This window comes from Thamnophis sirtalis, unplaced genomic scaffold, assembly GCF_051295495.1.
Source record: "Thamnophis sirtalis isolate CommonGarterSnake01/CBP01778 unplaced genomic scaffold, rThaSir2_p1.2 scaffold_10, whole genome shotgun sequence".
NCBI classification, from domain to species: Eukaryota; Metazoa; Chordata; class Lepidosauria; order Squamata; family Natricidae; genus Thamnophis; species Thamnophis sirtalis.
This window is the reverse complement of record NW_028261390.1, coordinates 30,051,731-30,074,468: the sequence shown is the minus strand read 5'-3', so window position 1 is coordinate 30,074,468 and position 22,738 is coordinate 30,051,731. Positions and strand designations below refer to the sequence as shown.

Genomic DNA, 22,738 nt, shown 5'->3' with positions numbered 1-22,738 from the left:
TTGCGTTGTATGAAAATTTTTGTTGCTCCGTATACAATTTTTAATCACCCCCTCCCCCCGGTCAAAGGTGTCCCTCTTTACCAATCTAAAAATCTGGTCACCTTACCCTATTGTATCTCCCTACTGCAAAGACAGGATTCTGCACGCTTTAAATCCGTGATTTTCACCTTGTTTCCCTCTCAAAAAAACACTGTTCAACTCAAACCGATTTTCTGCTGTGACTTTTTAAGATAAATAATTAGGAGCACACCCCTGAAAAAAACGGGGGGTCTGGATTTGAACAAGCAGTCGCGTCTCCCTTTCTAATTCCGTTCGCGGAGCCGTCTCCATCCACGGCAGCAAGCTGACAAGTGGAATGACTAGGAAGCGTCTGATGATGTCTCCCGCCGCTTATTGGTTGCATCGGGAAAAGCCATGGCCTTTTCTTCGGCCGTGATTGGTGACGGCGAAAATCTCCTTTCTCTTAAGCCCGCCTTTTCTCCGATTTCGCTCCGCCTCGTTGTTTTCATGGGGACAAGGCGCGTGCGCTACCGGTTGACCGAGGAAAACATCGCGCAGGCGCAGTGGCTGCTTTTGAACTCGGCAGGGGTCGGAGTGCCAGGGTATCTTGTGGCAGGTGGGTAAGTAGGCGAGAGCCTCTTTGGCAGGTGACGAAATCGGAAGAAAGAAGGGTCGAGCGCGCGCTTCTGCTCTGGGTAGTCTTGCGGGAGCTGGGACGCGGCGTGGTGATGGGAGGGGAATTGGCCGGAGTGTGTGGGTGATGGGTTTATGGGATGTAGGCGAAGGTTTCTTCGTGCCAGGATGCAAAACCGTATTTCCTTCTATAAGGAGAGGGCGTGTTTTTCTCTGAATAGAGCTTTGCGGTAGAAATGCGAAGAATCCCGCTTAGGATCTGTTGTCAGAGCCCTTTATGTGTTTATGAGAAAGCATATTCCCTCTCCCTCCATCTCCCTCCCTTCCTCTCTGGTAACAGGAGATCCAATCCAATCTTTTGAACACAATTGCATTCAACCATGATAAATTTGAAGGATGCAAGTGTATTGTGTACAGTATAATGTGAATATACTCTGTTCACATTATACTGTAGGTAAGTATATATATTCTGTACAGAGTATTAACTGAAATGATCCAAAAATATATTTAAAATGAGTTGGACCTTTGGATAGCTACTCATTTTAATTTTAGGATGTGCTCCTTTTGGCTGCAATAATATTTGCTTGAAGAATTGTGTAAAAAGTTTTAAGAATGTGTATATTCCAAAGATGTTATAAAAAGTTGGGAAGTGGATAGTTTTAATATGTGCAGAATCCTATCACTTTTCTAGAATAAAAAGCATACCTATTAATTTGTCCCTTAGAGCCAGCATTTATAGCTACTGAATCATTTGTCTGTTTTGACATTCTTAATGACTGCTGAGTCTGGCATTTTGAAGTTTTGGTAACAAGTATTGTCAGTCTAAAATAATAAGCTGGAAAACGGTGATTCTGTGTATGTGCATACTATTGATATTGTTTTCTGCCCTTCAAACAGAACATATCTCCCAAGAAGTTGAGGACGGAAAGGATCTATTTAACAATGATGAATGCGGATATGGATGGTAGAATGCATTTTACTATTATTTTGTTGTTATGTGCGTTATAATATTTAATTGTTCTAAAGATTATGTTTTTTTATCAGCTGTTGAGACTGAAAATCAAGTAGAATTAGAAGAAAAAACACGACTTATCAATCAGGTTTTGGAACTGCAGCATACACTTGAAGGTTAGTTTCTTAATTTACATATGTAACTTCATGCCAAATTATTTAAAAGATAGAATGTTATTAATAGAGAAAGTAAACTGTAAATATATTTGAATATTTCTTTTAATTTTGTGGGATAGGCTAATAACATAATATTAATAGTTTTATGCTATGACTGCAGTATTAAAGCAGTGCTTTTTAAGGAAACTAGAGCAATGTGGTGATTTAAATGTGTCTTTAGTTCCTTTTGACTCCGGGTAAGTAACTTAGATTACTATAAAGGCAGACAAATTAAGGATTTTGGGATATTGTTATCCTGGATGGTTTTAGGATTCCAGCACTGGCAAGGATGTTGGACTAGAAGACCTCCAACCTTATGATTCCATGAAATAATTGCAATAACTTCTGCTCCATTTATGGGTTCAGTTCAAGATTTCTTTCCAACATTTATTAATTAGTTGTGAATCAAAATATTGTAAAAATTACCTTTTTCTAGACAGACCTGTCCTGGTGAGAAACATTTTGGCAGTCACAGAGGTCTTAGGATATTTTTGGTTTTGTCATCCTGACTTTGATGTGCCCCATCCAGAGGTGGGTTGCTCCCAGTTTGGCCGAACCAGTAGTGACAGCGGCAGGAGGCTCCGCCCACCCACCCAGATGCTTCTGCACATGAGCACGAGTGTGTGCATGAGCACGAGCGAACCAGTAGTAAACTGGTTAGCAACCTACCACTGGTACATCTGATAATAGATTAGTTTGGGTTTTTTTTTGTAACTATGCACATACATTATTTGGGTCACTGCATGGATTTCATTATACAATTATCTTTGTTTTTTTAATGACTTTCAAAAACTTCGCCATTTAAAAAAAAAATGTTTTGCCTAAACATTGGCTGCTAAAGACCTCTACATGTCTTTACAGATCTGTCTGCAAGAGTAGATGCTGTTAAAGAAGAAAATTTGAAATTGAAATCAGAAAATCAGGTTCTTGGACAATATATAGAAAACCTCATGTCTGCCTCTAGTGTTTTTCAGACTACTGACACAAAAAGCAAAAGAAAGTAAGGCCTTGGTAACCAAACAATACTATTGTACTGCTGCTGCTTTTGTTTAATTTTAAATTACATAAGACTACATAATATTTTAGTTTGTATCATCATTGGTTATGAAAATTTAATGTTAGTTCTAGACATTTTAATTTTTTAAATGAATTGGACAGTACAAGTCTGTAATGTCAGTTTTCAGCAACATAGGATAGAGAAAATATATTTATTACTACCACAGTCTGAATACAAGTGCTTTTGAAAATCAGTTCTGCTTTTATGGTTAATGTCATACATGGCCAAGTACTGTAATTATCATGGTTTTGAAAGTATTACTATTTGCTAGCAACATAATACAGTGTTGTGCAGAGTGGTATGAAAATACTTATTTGGAATGAATTATTTGCATGACTTCTGTTAGTTTTCAAAAAAGTTGTACATCCTCCATCTCTTCTGCATCCTCCAGGGAAATCTATGCTAATTCTTCCAGATGAAGACATAGTTTAGCTTGTTGAGTGGTGGAAGTTAATTCTTTTAAATGAGGCTGTATAATGTATTGCTTGCAAAATTGTAAAGAGGAAAAAGAGTACTCTATAGCTTGATATACCACTCTGGAATTAATAAATTATAATTTTAAAAATGTCTTAAAGTTCCTTTCACTTATTGGGCCAGTATAGTGTTGCAATTGTTTTAAGTGTGTCTTGTTTACAGAACACTTAGTAATATTATCATGATGATACAAGCTTGGGAGAAATAATCTTGTAACAATTAATAGATATATTTATGAATTTTCACTAGTTATAGATATACTTTTACTACATAATCCCTTCTAACATAATCACATTTTAGCCCCACAGATGTTTGCCTTTCAGTACTAGAATGAAGTTAGGGTTTTCCAAGCATGATACACATCTCTACAAAAATACTAGCTGCTACGGAGATGTACCAAATGCCTCCCTCTCTGATACACTTCAAGCAGTTAAATGTAATAAGGCTTATATAATTTTCTACGTTTCCAGGACAAGCAAACAATTTACTTAGATGCAGGTATATGCACAGTAACATTTCTGTGAATATATACAATAAGAAACTAATTTTCACTAAAGGTGAGCTGTAGGGAATCATTTTATTTTTGCAGACAATGTGTTTTCGTTAGTCTGATGTCACTTTGTTGATATCGTTAAGAAAATTGCAGTCCCAATGGACTTGGAAGAAGCAATAATTAGGTTTTTAGAACAAGATGTGGAATGGAATGGCTTCTGATTTGATTGGGTTCTAACAGTTTGGGGTCTTTTTGCCATTTTTAATAGTAGTTTAAGGATGATTTAATTTCTATTCTAAGCAAAAGTCTGTTTTGTAGATAGATGAGTATTTCTGTTTTGGGAGGACATAAATGGTTCAGAACAGTATTATAATTGGTGCTCATTTAGTAGGAGGCCTGAAACAGATATAGAATAACAGTTGGAAGGGACCTTGGAGGTCTTCTAATCTAACCCTCTGCTTAGGCAGGAAACCACACATCACTACAGACAAATGGTTATCCAATGTCTTCTTAAAAACTTTCAGTGTTGGAGCATTCACAAGTTTTGGAGGCAAGTTGTTCCACTGATTGTTTTAACTGTCAGGAAATTTCTCAATTCTAAGTTACTTCTCTCTTTGATTAGTTTCCATGCATTGCTTCTTTTCTACCCTCAAGTGCTTTGGAGGATAGCTTGACTCCCTCTTCTTTGTGGCAGCCCCTGAAATAGTGGAACACTGCTATCATGTCTCTCCTAGTCCTTTTTTTTCATTAAATTAGACATACCCAGTTCCTGCAACCGTTCTTCGTGTTTTAGCCTCCAGTCCCCTAATCATCTTTGTTGCTTTTCTCTGCACTCTTTCTAGTGTCTCCACATCTTTTTTACATTGTGGCAACCAAGACTGGATACAGTATTCCAAGTGTGGCCTTACCAAGGCATTATAAATTAGTATTAACACTTCATGTGATCTTGATTCTATACTTCTGTTTATGCAGCCTAGAACTCTGTTGGCTTTTTTGGCAGCTGCTGCACAGTGCTGGCTCATATTTAAATGGTTGTTCACTAGGACTCCAAGATCCCTCTCATAGTTATTACTAATGAGCAAGATACAACATATAATGTACCTGTGAATTTTGGGTTTTTTTGCCTAAATGTAGAATTTTACTTTTTTTTACCATTGAATTTCATTTTGTTAGATAGCGCCCAATGTTCGTTCGTCAAGATCCTTCTGTATCTTAAGCCTATCTTTTGGAGTGTTGGCTATTCCTGCCAACTTGGTGACATCTGCAAATTTGATGAGTTCTCCATCTATCCTCTCATCTAAATCATTGGTGAAGATGTTGAATAGTAGTGGGCCTAAAACAGAGCCTACCCTGGCGTATTCCACTGCCTATGTCCCTCCATGTAGATGCAGTTCCATTGAGGACTACACGTTGAGTGCGGTTGGTCAGCCAGTTATGAATCCATCTAGTGGTGATGCTATCTAACCCACATTTTTCTGCTTTATCTAGTAATAGGTTATGGTCTACTTTATCAAATACCTTACTGAAGTCCAAGTAAATTATATCAACAGTATTCCTCTGGTCCACTAATTTTGTCACTCTGTCAAAGAAAACAAAAGATTAGTCTGGCATGATTTGTTTTTGACAAATCCATGTTGGTTTTTGGTTATCACTTTGTTTGCTTCTAGTTGTTCATTGATTCGTTGCTTGATTATCTTTTCCAAAATCTTTCTTGGTATTGTGGTCAGGCTGTAGTTTCCTGGATCTATTTTTCCCCCCTTTTTTGAATATGGGAACTACATCAGCTCTTTTCCAGCCCTCTGGCAGACCCAGGATCTTTGAAAGATATACTTAGAATTGACCACAATAAGTCTAGAATTTGGATTCAACTGGTCTTTGTAATTTCAATGGCAGCTAAGTTAGCAGGCATTAATGACAGAACAAAAGTAAGAGACTATTTAACAATTTTGGAATTGTTTCTATCCAGTTTCAGACTAACTCTGACAGTTAGTAATGTCTAAAGAGGATTGTTAATGTGACACTGGGTTTTAATGTCCTAGATGTGATTGTTACAGTGATTAAATCCACCACTGGGGCTTATGTTCTAAAAATGTGCTATCTCAGAATTTATATTAAATAAAGATTTTTTTGAGTTTATTTTGGTCCTTTCTGCTGTATCTTTTAAAATGTTACTTGGAAAATAAACTAATAAATATTGCAACTAATTGCTATGGTAGAGCTAATTGTGTTTTGAGCATCTTGTCAAAAATACTATCCAGCACTTATGAAAAATATTTCATACATACGTAAATTTGCACAGAATTCAGTTCCAATGTTTTCATTACAAACATTTAAAGAGTAAATTAGATGTGTCTCACACAGTTGCAAGCTAATTTTTGTGCTGATTGAGATCCCCAAAATAGCCCTAACTCAAATAAAGGCCATACAATGATAAATAAGCATTCTGTTAGTGATACAGATAATGCTTTCATTATTCTGCATATATGTATAATGGTAATGCTTTGTCACCTAAGCAGTGTTATGCAAATTGCAAATACAGATTAAGAAATAATAAGCCAAAACTATGGAAGAAATGCGAAGAATGGGGAAAAAGGGAAGGGCTAAATCTAGCTCTATTCATGATACCTCTCTGTGCCTTTCTGTCGCTAGTTCTACCACATCCATGCATCATACACTTCATTTATTTTCTTTTGTTCTTTTAAACTTCTCACTCTCTTTTTCAGAATCTCACTCCAACCACAACTTTCTTAGCCTCTTTTTCTCTCAGTCATACTCAGGCACATTCATTTATCGCCTATTCACAGTTAACCCCCTCTCATTTTACCCACCCACATAGTTCATAGGGGACCTATCCCCACTGCGTGCAATTTACTTTTGATTCTCATCATACAACTCTTGTTTCCCTGTAACAAAGTTTATCAAAAGCAGAGAAAATGGCTGATTTCCCATTTTTTAACATGTGTCTTACAACAGGCCAAATACTATCTTTCTTCTAGCATTTCAATTTGAATGTATTAACATTTCTCCAACCATTTTCCTTTCTTTAATAAATATTTTATCTCAGAATATACATTAATCTGTTTGCTCAAGCTTTATGCTGCAATAAGTGATTCAGTTTTTCCTATAAATCACAACTGCTTTAGATCTTCAATACAATACCGGCTGGCTTACAACAGGTCATCTATTCACCATATGCAGTCATGACAACATTGGGACTGATGCTTTATGGCCTGTAAAGCACTTCTGGCTGTCATAAAATAATGTGACGATTCCCTCAATCATGAGTGCATTTTGGTCACTTGGCAACCTGTTCACATTTATGACGTATTGCCAAGCGGTCTGTAATCGTGAAGATTACAAAGGGAGGGAACCAGAGATGGTATTCAGCAGGTTCTGACCAGTTCTGGAGAACCGGTAGCGGAAATTTTGAGTAGTTTGGAGAACCCGTAAATACCATCTCTGTCTTGCCCCACTCCCATCTATTCTCTGCCTCCCAAGTCCTAGCTGATTGGGAGGAAAAGGGGATTTTGCAGTAACCTTTCCCTGGAGTGGGGAGGGAATGGAGATTTTACAGCTTCGTTCCCCTGCCACGCCCACCAAGCTGCACCCAAACCATGCCACGCCCACCAAACCATGCCTGCAGAGCTGGTAGTAAAAATTTTGGAATCCCACCACTGGAGGGAACGTTGGATATGGGATCAGTTTCCCCAGCATGCTGAGAGATTTCCCCTCCCACTTACGCAAGAAATTTCACAGGCTCAAGTAACAGACCTCAAATTTGGCAAAAATGCTAGTAAACACCAGCATTCTAAACCTTTCATGATGAATGTCAGTATTTAAGTGAACACCATCTCCACTTTGCCAAAGGGAAAAACACTAGCAAATGCCAGCATTCTGAGCCTCCCAGAACGGTGTTTGCTAGCATTTTCACCAGATTTGAGCTCCATTCTTTAGTGTGCTAAGGGATTTTCCACTAAAGGGTAGGGACAGGGCATCTGGGTGTGGTAGCATTCGGCTTAAGGACCACAACTGAGAGAGCTGGGATTGTGATTGTTGAACAAAGCTGTCACATGGCATCTCACTTAACATGTGCTTTGCTCAACAACCATGATTTTGGGCTCAATTGTGGTTGTAAGTGGAGGACTATACACTTCGTGCCATACTGTATTTGCTTTAAATATTTGGACCTTGAAGCAACAGCACAGCACACAATAACATATGTGTATTCACATCCAAACGCAACAGTCGTTAGTAAGCTGTATATTTAGATTGCTGGTGAAATATGATTAAGAATCTAAATAATTTAAGGACAGCATGATTAAATATGCATAATTTAATGATACTGCAAAATATGCAGAATTGGAATGCAGTGGTAAGAGATGGAACAATAGAAATCTAAATGTAAGAACATTACATTTATTCCAAACATTGTGCTCAGAAAAAATAGTATGTTTTATTGTTGGTATACTATCTCCAGTTTGATTGCTAAAATGGTTAATTTATTTTTAAATAATTGCTGGAAAGCTGGGATCATTTTTTTTCAATGTGGCAATGTTATAAAATTCAAGCATTCTGAAAAATGACTCATGCTAGTTTGAAGGAAATTTTGCAAGCTGAATTCCCATTTCATTCTACAATATTTTTACAGGTGGAACTGGTATTTCTGTTACAAAGTGATGCTTTCTTAAAGTGTGACATCACGTGATAACACCTAGCAATGACAATAAGGACTATGTGGGTCATTGATGAAGGACCTCATGTGAACATGACTTCTGACTTCCTTCAGCTTCTCTTTTGACTTTGCTGGCAGGGAATGTTGGAAATTGTGATATGCCCATGGCTCACACCTTCATTTAAATGTCCAGGTATAAAATAATCCTGTTCTACAATAAAGAGCCTTGAGACAAAATAGCTTTTTAAAATAAAAATGTGTTAGTGGGCTCCCGAAGATAAGAGATCCATTTGCTCAAGGTAACCCAGAAGTGAAACTTCTGCAGAAAATGTGCAATCAATTCCTGGAAGCTCTAATGCTGTTTTAGTGATTTTCCATTTTGCAATACAATACATGCTGAATGTTGACAATTATGAATATATAGCAGAAAATTAAATGTTAATATTATTAGAAATAGTTTATTTTTTTAAATGTGATTCCAATAATACACACATAAATAGCTTCAAGTTAAATAATAGGTTATATTAAAGATTTTTATTTAGGAATCAATATAATTTAGGAAGTAAATTGTACATGGATTATGCCAATCTGGCTTGAAACATAAAACTATAAAAGCATGAAAATTTTCATGTACACCAGTTACGTAAACACGGTTAATGTTTTTCTATTTAAATGTAAATCATGTTTTATTTAAAATTAATAACAATGAAGTACTTTGTAAAACAAAAAGCAGCAACTATAACAAACATTAAACACACATTACAACAAAATGTAAGTAAATATTAGTTTTCAAAAATGTAATCAACAGCCAAACACAGTTATTGCATTCAGCTCAAAATATCAAAGTAATTTTATCATCTTTCAAAATTTTAACTCTATAGCTTAAAAATAATATATCCTCTCTAGAGCTAGGGGGAAAAACATTAAGTGTTTAAAGAATAATTTGAAGCCAAACTTCAAAGAATATTTATAATAAATCAAGCCTATTACCATTAAAAAAAATATTCTATGAAGTAAAGAACCAGATAACAATTAGGAATGTTTCTTCAAAAAGAAAATGAAAAACCTGACAAGATGAAGAAGGTCTGGAAAATAGGACTTAAAATCAAAACTGAGCTCAGTCTTTGTTTAAGAGTTAATAATCTCCACTGCCTATGCCAGTGTTAAAACAGTATGACTGTAACTAGAAACAAATAATACCAGATGGAAGTGTGTTAGTCTTTTCGAACTCTTCGTTTACGTACTGATTTTGCAGGTCCATCAACAGACCCAGTACTTTCATCTGCTTCTCTCATCTGGGGGGGGGGGGGGGGGGGAGGAAAATATGCATGAGAATTGTCAAAATAAGTTATGATTCACTATTATTCATCTTGATTACAACTAAATATTAAGTTTACTTTTGAAAATATTTTTAAATATTAATGTTTTTATTTCTTAGAGCATTAAGAAAATCAATAATTTGCATTTACAAATATGGCTTGCTTATAATTCTTTTTAAGCATTATAACTTGTATTACTTATAGAAAGAAGGGGAAAACCGAAGTGTAGGATACTTACTGAATCCAACATATTTAAATCAATAATTCTTTCCATATTGACTTAAAAGTATCTGGTTTCTAGTGTATATAGATCCCAATTCACTAGAACTCTAGTATCTCAGGAAACAATTATGTCAGTAAGAAAGTTATGGAATGGAATGTCAAATAAAAAGATCTGATCCTTTTTCCCATGCTAAATTGACTTTATGGGAAACCCAACTTAAAAAAATTGGGAAAAGATGATGATATGGAAAAGTTGGATGGAAACAGGTATTTGGATCAATTAATAGATGATAATGAATTTTTAACATATGCCTTATTACAAGAAATATAATGTATCAGATGTAACCTAATGACAATGATATCAATATTTGCAGTTACACTTGTTAACAACATTGTTAGCATTTTCATCTGAGATACTAGAACAAGTGATTAAATCTTTCAACATATCTATCTATCTATCTATCTATCTATCTATCTATCTATCTATCTATTTGTTATAAATAAATCAAATTGCTATATATTTGGTAAGAAATGAGTGGAATAAAGAATTAGATTTATGCAATTCTATATTGCATAAATAATGGGAGAATATCTTAACCTACAGCAACAGTGCCAACAGTATCTTTAATTATGGCATACAACAAAAATATATAGAATTTATTGCACTTCCTTACATCTGAACAAAAAAAGATTGTCTAAGACAGCATAATAAAATAATGCTTCTTTACTGTATAAATCCAGTATATATATGGCTCTGTGTGTGTGTGTATGTTCCAGCATAACTCTGGAACACCTTGAGCAATTTCAACCAAACTTGGTACACGGATTACCTACTCTCTGGAAAGAAATACTGTGGTGGTAAGACACCCCAAACACCCCTCAGGGTGTGTGTTAAGATACAGCCTGTTGTGCCTTAAAATGGCTTCTATTGTACTGCTTTAAAATGTCTTCTACTGTACAGCACTGTGGAGTTGCCATGGTAATGGCTTCACAGTACTGCCCAAGGGAGCTCCCGCTGGTAAGGGGGGAAATCCAACATTAGAGATTGTGGTGAGGTTCATGGAAGGAGGGTTGGGATAAATAAATACCAGCACAGCACCGGGCTATCAGCTAGTGTCCTATACTTAGCAAGTTTTGGGAGAATGTAATGGACTATACAAACATGACTGTCAAAAGCTAAAATTTTCAGAGATCTATGGTACTGGGAATTTGATAACTGGATTCTGACAACTATATACCTAGCACTTGGATTTTGGCAACATAAATGGATTCTTCATGTCCTTACTATGGATGAAAAACTAATATTGCAATATATGAAAAATAAATGTACGGCTCCATTCACTCAATGGTTTTGAAGACCTCACTCTGCTTATAACGTATGAGCAGATTGCCTACAGACCTAAATTTAGTATGGACAGCTATAATGAAATATGAAAATCAGGAGTGTTTTTCTAGATCTACATATTTCTGCTTTCAATTTATTCTATATGTACCTTAAAGAGAATTGGCAGAACTAAAACTTTTTACATTCAGTAATTCTAGAAAGTCTCACCTCATCCTCTTCTGAATGAGATTTATTATCATCCTCCTCTTGACTTCTTTCAGCGGTGTCATTTTCTTCTTCATAATCATCATCTTCACCACCTTCAAATTCCAAGGGACCGTCAGTATTAAATATAATACAGTAAAGATAAAAAATAACAAGGACACATAGATTGTCTGATAAATAACTCCAGAATATGTTCTCAGGCCAGTTTGGTACAGTGGGTACAGAGTATATATAATACTAGGCTACAAACGAAGAATGTGAGTTCTAGTTCCACCTTAGATGCAAAACCATCCAACCACCTTAGGTCAATCACTCTTTACAAGCCCTAGAAAAGAGGCAATGGCAAACTACTTCCAAAATCCTGCCAAGAAAACTGCAAGTACTTGTATAGGCAGTTTCATGGTCAACTCTGAGCTGAGGGCACACACACAAAAATATGACTCTTTAAGGTATATATTGTAATAAAGTCTGTCAGCTAGCAAATCACATAATTATTTGATCTCACATTCATTTTAATCAAATTTTGTAACTAGTCTCTCAATCAACTTTTCTGTCATTTCACATTTGGGTTGTAATGAAACTTGGAAGTAATCTGAAATGGCTATTTATAGGATGAATAGGGCAAATTGAGTGCATTTCTACCCCTCCTTTTATAATGCTGATGACATTATAATGACTGTGGATAGGACCAGTCCTTCCCTTTCCCTCTCATTATGCTTCCTCCTGCCAAAGAACACTTGGAGATACTTTTTCCTCCTTGTTTTATACTTCTACCTAGAAAAAACATACTTTGGTCCATATTCAGAGTAGCTCCACATTATTTCATATACAGGCCAGAACACCTATTCCAGATTGAATGCATAGAGTAGTTCATATACAGAATACTTTTAAATCACAACATGTGAAATGAAGTAGTGCCTTCCAGCTATGTAGGGATTACAGATTTTACTGAGGAACTCTGATGTGTATAATGATAAGGTGATATAGAGTGTATATAATACTGTAAGTACAGAATATTTAACAATGGTTTTCCAGATTGGAATATGTTTCAAATGTCAGCAACTAATGTAAACTATAGTTTATCACAGTTTCAAAAAAATATTGTCAAAACCTCTTACCTCCTTCATCAATATTTTCATTTGTTTTTTTAATTTCATCCTTTTCTGATATCTCTTGTTCCAATTCTCCTTTTGTAATTGGCTTAGCTAAATCAGTTTTTTTGTAGTCTATATCGTCATCCATTTTCTAAAATAGAAGGATTAATTATGTCTGGTATTCAGACTTAATATTTTCAAAACATTACAAAACAATTGAATGTCTCGTGCTTGCCAATTTCCTTTCCTTCTTTCTCCCACTACAACATATTTTGAACCAAGAACAGATCAAGCAAATTATTGATTTTTATAGTAGATATAATGAAATAGTGTACCTTGGATGGCCAGCAGAACAATATGCCCATTCCTATTGGTAGTGCCAGTGTTAAGATATAAATAATCCAAAGCCATGGGCGTTCTTCTGCAGCAGTCACCAACTGGCTAAACATACCAGGCTGAAAAAGCAAAGGGCGTGCACTTATTTGAGAGCTCAAGCTTCATGGAATTTTCTTTTAAGACATTATGTTTTTCAAAAATGTTGATCAATTCATGAGCTATATCAATTATGACCAAGAGTGGTTAATATGAAAGAAACCTCTGAACATAAAGAAGCCACTATATTAATTATGCTGTATCTCAAATCAATAACAAAAATTGATCACATATCTGAAGAAAGAATATAGTGATTTGCTTCATGAAATGAGAATGATAGTGATTAAGTAACTAATATTTAAAAATAGTTTTGTTCTCAAACAGATTTTATCATAATCCAAGAATCGATAATATAATGTTGTATTTTCTATACTAAGAATTCCTCTCTACTACATTTTTTCTATATTCTTTAACCACGTGTTATCCATTCTTCTCATGCTAAAATCAAGCTACAAAATATGCTAAGAAACGACAGTCTACCTGTTACAAACATTCTTACGAAATGTCTCCCAAAGTCATCCATTGGCATGAAGTCAGTTATATATTTAAAACTGACACATACATACATACACATGGCAGCTGTATCTAAAGAGCTTTTGCACATAAATATCTTGTGCACCAATTGCAGCCATTTCTTGGTTGAGAAGTCATGTTCATAATTACTCATGTTATAGTTCCCATTCAGTTTATAGTAGCAGATTTTACATAAGTGTCAAACTCGATTTCCTTGAGGACCGCATTAAGGTTGTGTTTGACCTCGGAGAGCAGGGGTCCATATAGTATGGCCGGGGGTTGGCATGACCAGCTAGAAATCACTTGAGTCGGGGGCACCTGTGGTGGTCACGTGCTAAGGCAGGACTTCCCTCAGACCCTCACTCCCTTATTATAATCTTCCGCCCTTCCTTCCCTCTTCATTCTCCTTTCTTCTTCCTTCCCCTCTTTCCTTATTTTTCCTTCCTTGTCTTCCCACCATTCCTACTTTTTCTTTGTCTTTCCTCTTTCCCTTTCTCCTTTCCTATCCCTTCTTCCACGCTCAAATGCAAAAGGGGAAACATTTCTCTTTTATTTTTTTTTATTTTTTTAATTAATTTTTTTTTAATTTTTAATTTAAAACAAGTACAACATCTTTCTTTACATGCTATAGAAAGTGTGTCAGTCGGTCACAAATAAACTTTCGTGCATCTCCTCCACAGTCAACAAACATAACTCATGTTAACTCAAGCATTTTAACTCAAATATTCATACATATCACCATCATCATATATCCATTTTCATTTGACTGTAATTATTATTTAAAAATATTAATAAAAATAATAATCTTAAACAATACATGCCCACACCAGTGGGAAAAGAAAGAATTAAAAAAAAAAGACAAAAAGAACAAAAGACAAGGCAGGGCAGAAAAAAAAAAAAGAACACAGGTATATATTATATTTTTAAAAAAGTATATCAGCTGGTTACAACATGTTTTGGTGCATCTCTTCCATTAATTCATATTAATTCAAATATCTTAACTGAAATGTTTACCATATTAACATCATTATACCTCCACTTTTAGTTGACTACAGTTATTTAAACATCCTTCATCCTTAACTATGCCAAAGAATTAATCCATAACACCTGCTGGCATTTCATTTACTTGTTTGTAAAATCCGCTATTAACATCAAATCCTCATATCCTATTTTAGCTGAACATCCATAATATTTAATACCAAAAATTCCATCTTCCATGCAGTATAGTTTATTATCATTCTCCCTTCTTTATGTAGTTATATCATATATCATAACATTTTCCCCATATTAATTAACATTTAACTGTATATATTTTATTTTATTTTAATAGTGATAATTATTGTGATTAATAACCTTTGTATATAATCCAAAAATATTTCCAACCTTCCTTTCTCATATCCAATTATTATTTATCATATCAACTCCACATTATATACATTACTATCAATATCAATTATTATTCAGCTATATCTATTACAAATAAGAGTAATTAGATTTAGCTAATTTTCAATTGTATTCTTCAATCTTCAAAACCAGAGCTTGGAAGTTGCACAAGTCTCAGTAAATTTGTTTACTACGTTAAAGAAATCTAATGGCATTTTAAGTGCCTTAATTGTGTAAAAGTAAACAAAGCATAGAAGCAAGGTTTTATAATCAAACTCAATGTATTTCTAAATATTTCTCATCCATGGGCAATCAATGATTAATTAAGAAATCGTTATTAGTAAATGCATATAAAACATTGAGCATAATCAACATAAAGAATAACATAATAAACATATTAAAATTAAATGTCATTGGAATTTTGAAATGTTATGCATTTCAGGGATATATTTTTTTGCAGCAACCGTATGTATTTGAGACAAAAATATAATAAATTCTTACTTCATTGGCACTTGCAATCAATTTTTTAAAGCCCCAGCCATCTGCTGCCCATCGATCAGCAACTTCTTTGTCTGAACAGATTATGAAGTTATCAAAGTAAATATTTGATGTCATAGACCAGAGTTCTAAACCCATAGCATCAACAGTAGTCATCTGAAAAGGATGAGCATCTTCAAAATAATCAGGATTAGGGATTTTCTGAGGACTCCATATACCCTGAAAGAGAAAAATAGTAGAATTCCTATGAAAGAAGATAAACAATTAATAACCTAATATGACAGACAGAAGGTTGGCAACTGTTCAAAATATGAAGCTTCCTATTATTTCAGAGCAAATACAATAGATACAGATAAAACAAAATATTTTTACATAACCCAACCTCTGGTTCCCATTGACAGATTCATTCCCTAGTATTTTATGCATTGGAAAACAGAGCTTAGTGAATCAATTTAAATAATAAAATATTAACCTGTCTCCAAATTGTATTTGTGGCACAGTATTAATACATTATTTCCCTGTATATTTAGTCCTTTTTTCCTTTCTTTATGGCATAAGTAAGGGGATCAAACTCAGGTGCTTAAATCTGGCCCATAAGGCAGGCCTGGAAATAGCAAAGGATCGGCCAATGGTGCCTTTGCTAGCGAAAAGAACAAATGTGGGGGTTCCCATACCCTGTTTTCACTCTGGATGTCCTCCTGCAGCACTTTTCACTTTTCGACCAAAATGGGGTGCTGAGGGCATGCCTGGACCTCCTCCGGCAGCCCCATTTTAGACGGCAAAGTGCTGCAGGAGGCGTCCATCTTGCCCCACCACCGGCCAGCCCATGGGGGAGAACTACAGTGCTGATCTGGCCCTCAAAGTAATCCAGTTTGATACCCCTGGCACAAGCAAACCATGCAGTATAATTAACCACAGCACAAATTCCTAAACTTGATGAAATTGAAAACAATGGTTTATTAGAATTTTTCCCATGATTTTTTTGCACAGCAAAAGAAAGAATAAAGGAAATGAGATACAATCAAAAAATAAGTTGAGGTTTGCTCATCCAAACAAGGCCACTGTCAATTAGTTTAATGATAAGAAATTAATGATAAGAAGAAATATCTCACTGATATAGATAGCTGCTTGTTAAAGTTTTCTGATTTCTATATTTCATCTGAAGCAATAGTGTAATTCATATATCATGGTTTAGGATCCTTTAAAGCAGTGGGTACCAATTTCCATTGTGTTGGAAATGTCAAAAATAAAATTAAATAAACTAGATTTTATAATAATGGGACATTGTGAGATTTTGATTAACCATTTCTCTAGAATATACAGTAATGCCTCTTGTGTTTTCAAATAAGTCTGTACTGATCAGATACTTACACAGATTCCACAACAATTCTTGGAAAACCGCATGAGGGGCAGTAAGAATCCGAAGCAGTGCACTAATGACAAACTATGTTTAGTGAGATAAGAATGGTGTCTATTGTAACGGCAGGCATTTATTCAGTTGTGAAAGCATAGAATACCTAAAGGTAAAGGTTCCCTTTGCACATATGTGCTAGTTGTTCCAGACTCTAAGGAGTGGTGCTCATCTCCATTTTAAAGCTGAAGAGCCAGCGCTGTCCAAAGACATCTCCGTGGTCATGTGGCCAGCATGACTAAAAGCTGAAGGCGCACAGAATACTGTTACCTTCCCACAAAAGGTGGTTCCTATTTTTCTACTTGCATTTTTACATGCTTTCAAACTGCTAGGTTGGCAGAAGCTGAGACAAGTAACGGGAGCTCACCCCGTTACGCAGCACTAGGGATTCGAACTACCGACAAGCTCAGCGTCTTACCCACTGAGCATAGAATAAATTACCTTAAAAGAGGGCATGGCTGATTAGACATTGGTACAGGAATACAATCTGTTGCAAATATCATATGTATAAAATTGACATCAATCCACAAATAGAATCTAATCTAACCAGTATACCTGTGTTTGAACTTGGCCATTTTAACTTCTGATTTTTCTACCATGCACTGATGACGTGAGATTCAGCATTTTAGTAATGAAACAATTAAAGCAGTCCATTATAATCCCCAACAAAATATATAGTAATCAACACAATATATAACAATTGTTGCTGTACCTGATAGTTAGGATTTTCTATCATTGGCGGCTTCCATTTTCCTTTATAGTTTGGATTGTTCATCATGGGGCGTACCCATACCCCACAACCAGGTGCAGCTTCACATTTTGGATTAGGAATTTGTGGAGCTTCCCACACCCCATCCATTTCTTCATCCCTGTAAAAAAGATAAATGTATCCATTCAACAAAAATTGTTTTTAAAAAGGATGGAAATAAGAAAATATGCCTTCTTCCCATTTGTTTAAATAGCTGAAGACAAAACTCAAAAGATAATAAAAAAGGTAAAGATAAAGGTTTTCCTGTCTAGTAGTGTTCAACTCTAATTTGGGCGGTGCTCATCTCTATTTCTTAGCCTAGGGAGCCAGCATTATCCAAAGATATTTCTGTGGTCATGTGGCCAGCATGATTATACACCAAGGGGCATGGAACGCTGTCACCTTCCCTACAAAGTAATGCCTATTTATCTATTTCCATTTGCATGCTTTTGAACTGCTAGATAGGCAGCTTAAAATATAATAATAACAGATAAACTGTCAGTTTCCTCTGGGTTGACATCTTGCACTTAGACTCTTGCATCTTGCTAGCATTTTAGTGTTTTCACTTATTCATTAGGGCAACATATTGAAAGAGACAATGCATATATTTTTCTCATCACTTAAGATTTTTACTTCAGTGAAATGTACAGTGCAATTATTAAATGTTTCAATTATATGTGATCTATGAATCAACAGATCAAATGCTACAGATATGTGTTTAAAATCCAATCCTTGATAGATCAGTTAAAATTATTTCTAATTAGCATATAGTCACATTATCATTTTAAGAAAGCTTGAAATCCCCATTTTTAATCCAAGATTTTCTAGTTGATTTTAGAATCCTGCTTGAGATTTCAAGTGGAATTATGTTTGACATTAAATTTTGGAGGAATATGCTAGCTTTTCTAGAGTATTGCTTTCTGCCCATAAAATTAGGTAAAGAACACTTCAAGTAAATAAATAAAGGCTTAACGTTGTCTAATACACAATGCTGTTTATTTGATTTATTAATTTTCACACTTTAAAAGATTCAATTTTAAGTTTCTGAACTAAATAATCAGTTTTTTCATATTTAAATACAATATAAAATAAAAGCCAGACAATAGAGCAAAAGATAAACACAATTTAAAATCTTACAGAACCATAAATAAAAGTGTATCTTCAATCTAATCTGTTACAGGAATCAGAGTCTGGTAATAATTTCCAGAATGAGAGACGTACTTACCAATCTTCTGGTTTTTCTGCATTTGGATCTGGAATGTATTCAGGTTCATTATCAAGCCATCCTTCGGGTTTAACAGCATCGGAATCTTCTATTTTTGGAGACTCGTCTTCATTCCTTAAAATTACAAACCAATTTTATCACAAAACACATAAAGGAGTATTACTATTATGGGTACATTTGTTCCTTCAGATGTATTTTTAGATGTTTTTCTATATTTGTATAATAATATTTTATTTATTCCAAATCCTTTTATTGTAGAAGTGAATCAAATATACCAATATTAAACTGCCGTGACCCGTCAAAAGCGCGGAGGACAAAATCGCGCTCGACGAAAGCGCACATGTGACGTCATCACAGCGCGACGAAAAAAATTAAAAATTGAAATAAAATTAAAATTAAACCAAGCCGATTCACATAAAGGTAAGGGTTAGGTTTAGGGTTAGGTTTAGGTTTAGAGCATTAGCGTTAGGTTTAGCGTTACGTTAACGGTTAGGTTTAGGGTTAGATTTAGGGTTAGGTTAAGGGTTAGGTTTAGAGTTAGGTTTAGGGTTAGGTTTGGGGGGGTTAGGGTAAGGTTTTAGCTTTATTTTTACATTTTTCAATCACAGCGCGATGTTTTCGTCGCGCTGTGATGACGTCAAATGCGCGCTTTCGTCGAGCGCGATTTTGTCCTCCGCGATTTTGTGGTGGAACCTAAACTGCAAATCTTTGCATGTGGACGAACACTTATTGAAGACTGTTAATCTAGGCTTTCTTTATTTTGCTAAAAAGCACTAAGTGAAAGCTTTGGTTGACCAATGATGATAACTAGAGAATACTATTTGTGAGCATAACTGCTGATGATTATGGCATTTAGAATATTGTGGTAAGTAGGTAGGTAGGTAGAAAGGTTAAAAATCCACTTATATGTAAATTAGAGACAGTAGAAAAACATCAAAGGGGGGGGAGGGAGGAGTTATGTATTCTCTTTACCAGTCGTCTGGCTTTACAGCATCAGGATCAGGTATCTTAGCTCGCTCATCCCAGTCTTCAGGTTTCTTATCATTAGGATCTTCTATCTCTTTTGGTGGATTTACAGGTGGAATCACATCTTCTAGGAGATTTCCCTTGCTGACAACTGCTTGGTCAATTAATACTTCAAAAGTGTTATCAGGTTTCAGCACTAAAATATAATAAGTTTTATTGAGCATATAGCCTGAATATTTATTTAGAAAGATTCATTGTAATAGGAATATATTTCCAAATGAATTTGCTTAAAACAAATTTAATCTGAAATCTTGCCTTATAGCTTATATGTGATTATAAAAATTTATTTATTAATTAATTATAATTTGTCAAACAAAAACAAAAACAGGAATAATATAAAAATACAATGACAGGGACGATAGGCATGTTAGTGCGCTTATGCACGCCTCCTCTACGGATCTCTTAAGCATGAAGTGAAGTCCACAGAAGTCAATTTGTGACTATAACTGTGACAATTTGTAGCTGAGACAACTGAATAAGGTAAAATACTCTAGACTGTGACAACTCTATTATAAAAATCATATTTTTTACAAATTTAGAATGATTTACATTGAGTTTACACGTAAAACATTACTACATACAATTTTGTGATGCAATATCTAAGTCTGACCGCAAGTGATGCAGTTCCAACTTATCCAAATCAAGAATTTTGAGCCTAGTAGCATAGGGAATTCTATTATGTACAGAAGAGTGCAAAACATTTCTCGTAAAATACTTCTGAACCCACTCGATTGTACTAATGTCAGATATATGGTAGGGATTCCAAACAGTTGAACAGTAGTCTAAAGTTGGTCTAGCATAAGTTTTATAAGATCTAGTTAACAATACAATGTTTCCAGAAAAGAAGCTTCGTAGAATTAAGTTTACAACTCTTAATGCTTTTTTAGCAACAATGTTACAATGAACTTTGGAGCATATTGTCAGAGATAAGTACATCTAGCTCCTTAACAAAGTGAGGGTCATCTGCTAGATCAATACCTCCTAGCTTATACTTGTTATTCTGATTACATTTACCAATATGTAAGACAGAGCATTTATTAATCAAAATTTGAAATTGCCAGATGAATGACCATTCAGACACATAGTCAAAATCACTTTGCAAAACAACAGAATTATTTGTAGTATTAAATTATTTTATGTCATTGGCAAAAAGGACACAATTGCTTTTAACTTGATCACATAAATTGTTGAGATAGAGCAAGAAAAGTGTGGGACCTAAAACACTGCCTTGAGGAACACCACTGCTAACTGATGAATAGGAAGTTTCCTATTTTGACTTTCTGCAGTCTATTAGACAAGAACGCAGCAATCCATGTGTGCAAAGGTCCAGAAATGCCATAAGAATTTAATTTCAACAGCAGCTTATCATGTACTACTGTATCAAAAGCCTTACAAAAATCTATGTAAATTGCATCTACACCTTTACCTTGATCAAGACATGTAGTCCAGATATTTTTACAGTGCAAAAGTTGTAAATTACAGGATGAGTTTTTCCTAAAGCTAAACTGTTTGTCGGATAACAAGTTATCCAAGCCATTGTTTCTCAATGGTGAACAAAGGATTGGTTTATGATTGATTCTATAACCTTTCATGTAACACAACACAAAGAAATTGGTCTATAATTTTCAACTGAACTAGGGTCACCATTTTTAAAGATTGGTATAACTATAGCTGATGACCACAGATCAGGCAGTGAACTAATTCAAAACGATACTTCAAAAATTGTACACAAAGGATCAGCTAAGACAGTAGCAAGCTTTTTCAAGAAAATGATCCATCTGGACCTGTGGATATTTGTATTAAATAATAAATTTTCATTTCAAAACTGCCATCTTTGTTCTTTTAAAATATATTGCTTTAAGTTTTATTATACTTCAAAATCAATATCATGCAGTACATTTTTATCCCTATTTATTCAGAAATTATAACATTATGTCAGTGCAGCTTATTGTATATGAAGAATTCTTAGGACTCTATTTTATTTTAAAAGGCAAACAAATTCATATACTAAATAGATATAATCCTCAAAACTTCTAACTTTCTATTAAATTGTCATCTTGTATGATAAAATGCAAAGACATGATTTATGGTTAATATCAGAATGCACCTAGGACAGGGGTCAGAAAACTGTTGCTCTGGAGCCGCATGTGGCTCTTTCCTTCCTCTGCTGAGACTCCGTCACTGGTCGGCGCCACAATTTTGAGATGAGCTTTCGGTGGGGGGGGGAGGGGAGAGAGAAGCACAATGCGCCAGGTGGAGACTCTATGGCAAGGGGTTTTCCAGTTGTCTCCACAATTGATAGGGCTTTCAGTTATGACAGGTAGAGGAAAAAGTACGCTACGCTAGGAGGAGACTCTATGGTGGGGGAACTGAACTTCCAGTCAGCTCCAGAATGGAACGGGGGGCTTCCAGTTAGAACCTTTGTGGCTCCCAGTGTTTTCTATGGGAAACAGGTCCAAATGGCTCTTTGAGTGTTTAAGTTTGCTGATCCCTGACCTAGGATAAGCTTCAATTCACTTTAAAGTAATCTTAATTGTCCTATACAACAACATCATTTAATTTGAGGGGAACAATAAAACATGATTAATGCTGGCAAGTAAACAACTATTATTTTCCTAAAGATTTTTACCAACTTGAAACATAATTGAGAATTATGGGAATTGTAATGTAACAAATCTGTAAGGCATCAGATTGAATAAACCAATGCTTTAGATTTTATGCCATATAAAAACCCTAATTATGAAACAAATTTAAGTAGAATTGTAGGCTTCTGGCACTCTGAATCGTAACATCCTTTTATTTGCAAAATTCCAATACCTATG

At 35.0% G+C, this 22,738-nt stretch overlaps 2 protein-coding genes across 4 annotated transcripts in view; one reads left to right on the top strand and one right to left on the bottom strand.

The window, feature by feature from the left end:
• The first annotated feature begins 533 nt into the window (after positions 1 to 533).
• Positions 534 to 5,960, top strand: SCOC (short coiled-coil protein). 3 transcript variants are annotated; one of them, XM_014065286.2, is made up of 4 exons: positions 534 to 616; positions 1,531 to 1,597; positions 1,678 to 1,761; positions 2,662 to 5,960. In XM_014065286.2, exons 2-4 carry the CDS (start codon positions 1,576 to 1,578, stop codon positions 2,802 to 2,804), a joined length of 249 nt encoding a protein of 82 aa, XP_013920761.2. In that variant the 5' UTR covers positions 534 to 616; positions 1,531 to 1,575; the 3' UTR covers positions 2,805 to 5,960. The 3 variants fall into 3 exon arrangements, with proteins under 3 accessions (XP_013920761.2, XP_013920762.2, XP_087580490.1); XM_014065287.2 differs by having other exon boundaries at positions 551 to 620; XM_087724364.1 differs by lacking the exon at positions 534 to 616 and adding an exon at positions 707 to 1,087.
• Positions 5,961 to 9,003: 3,043 nt separating this feature from the next.
• Positions 9,004 to 22,738, bottom strand: part of CLGN (calmegin) — a 35,151-nt gene continuing 21,416 nt past the window's right edge. Inside the window, exons 8-15 of the mRNA XM_014065280.2 lie at positions 19,863 to 20,052; positions 18,891 to 19,004; positions 17,630 to 17,786; positions 15,510 to 15,725; positions 13,016 to 13,135; positions 12,705 to 12,831; positions 11,590 to 11,681; positions 9,004 to 9,791 (exon numbers count right to left, since the gene is read on the bottom strand). Coding sequence (XP_013920755.2) covers positions 9,711 to 9,791; positions 11,590 to 11,681; positions 12,705 to 12,831; positions 13,016 to 13,135; positions 15,510 to 15,725; positions 17,630 to 17,786; positions 18,891 to 19,004; positions 19,863 to 20,052 — 1,097 coding nt within the window. The 3' untranslated portion in view covers positions 9,004 to 9,710. The remainder of the gene's footprint in view (positions 9,792 to 11,589; positions 11,682 to 12,704; positions 12,832 to 13,015; positions 13,136 to 15,509; positions 15,726 to 17,629; positions 17,787 to 18,890; positions 19,005 to 19,862; positions 20,053 to 22,738) is intronic.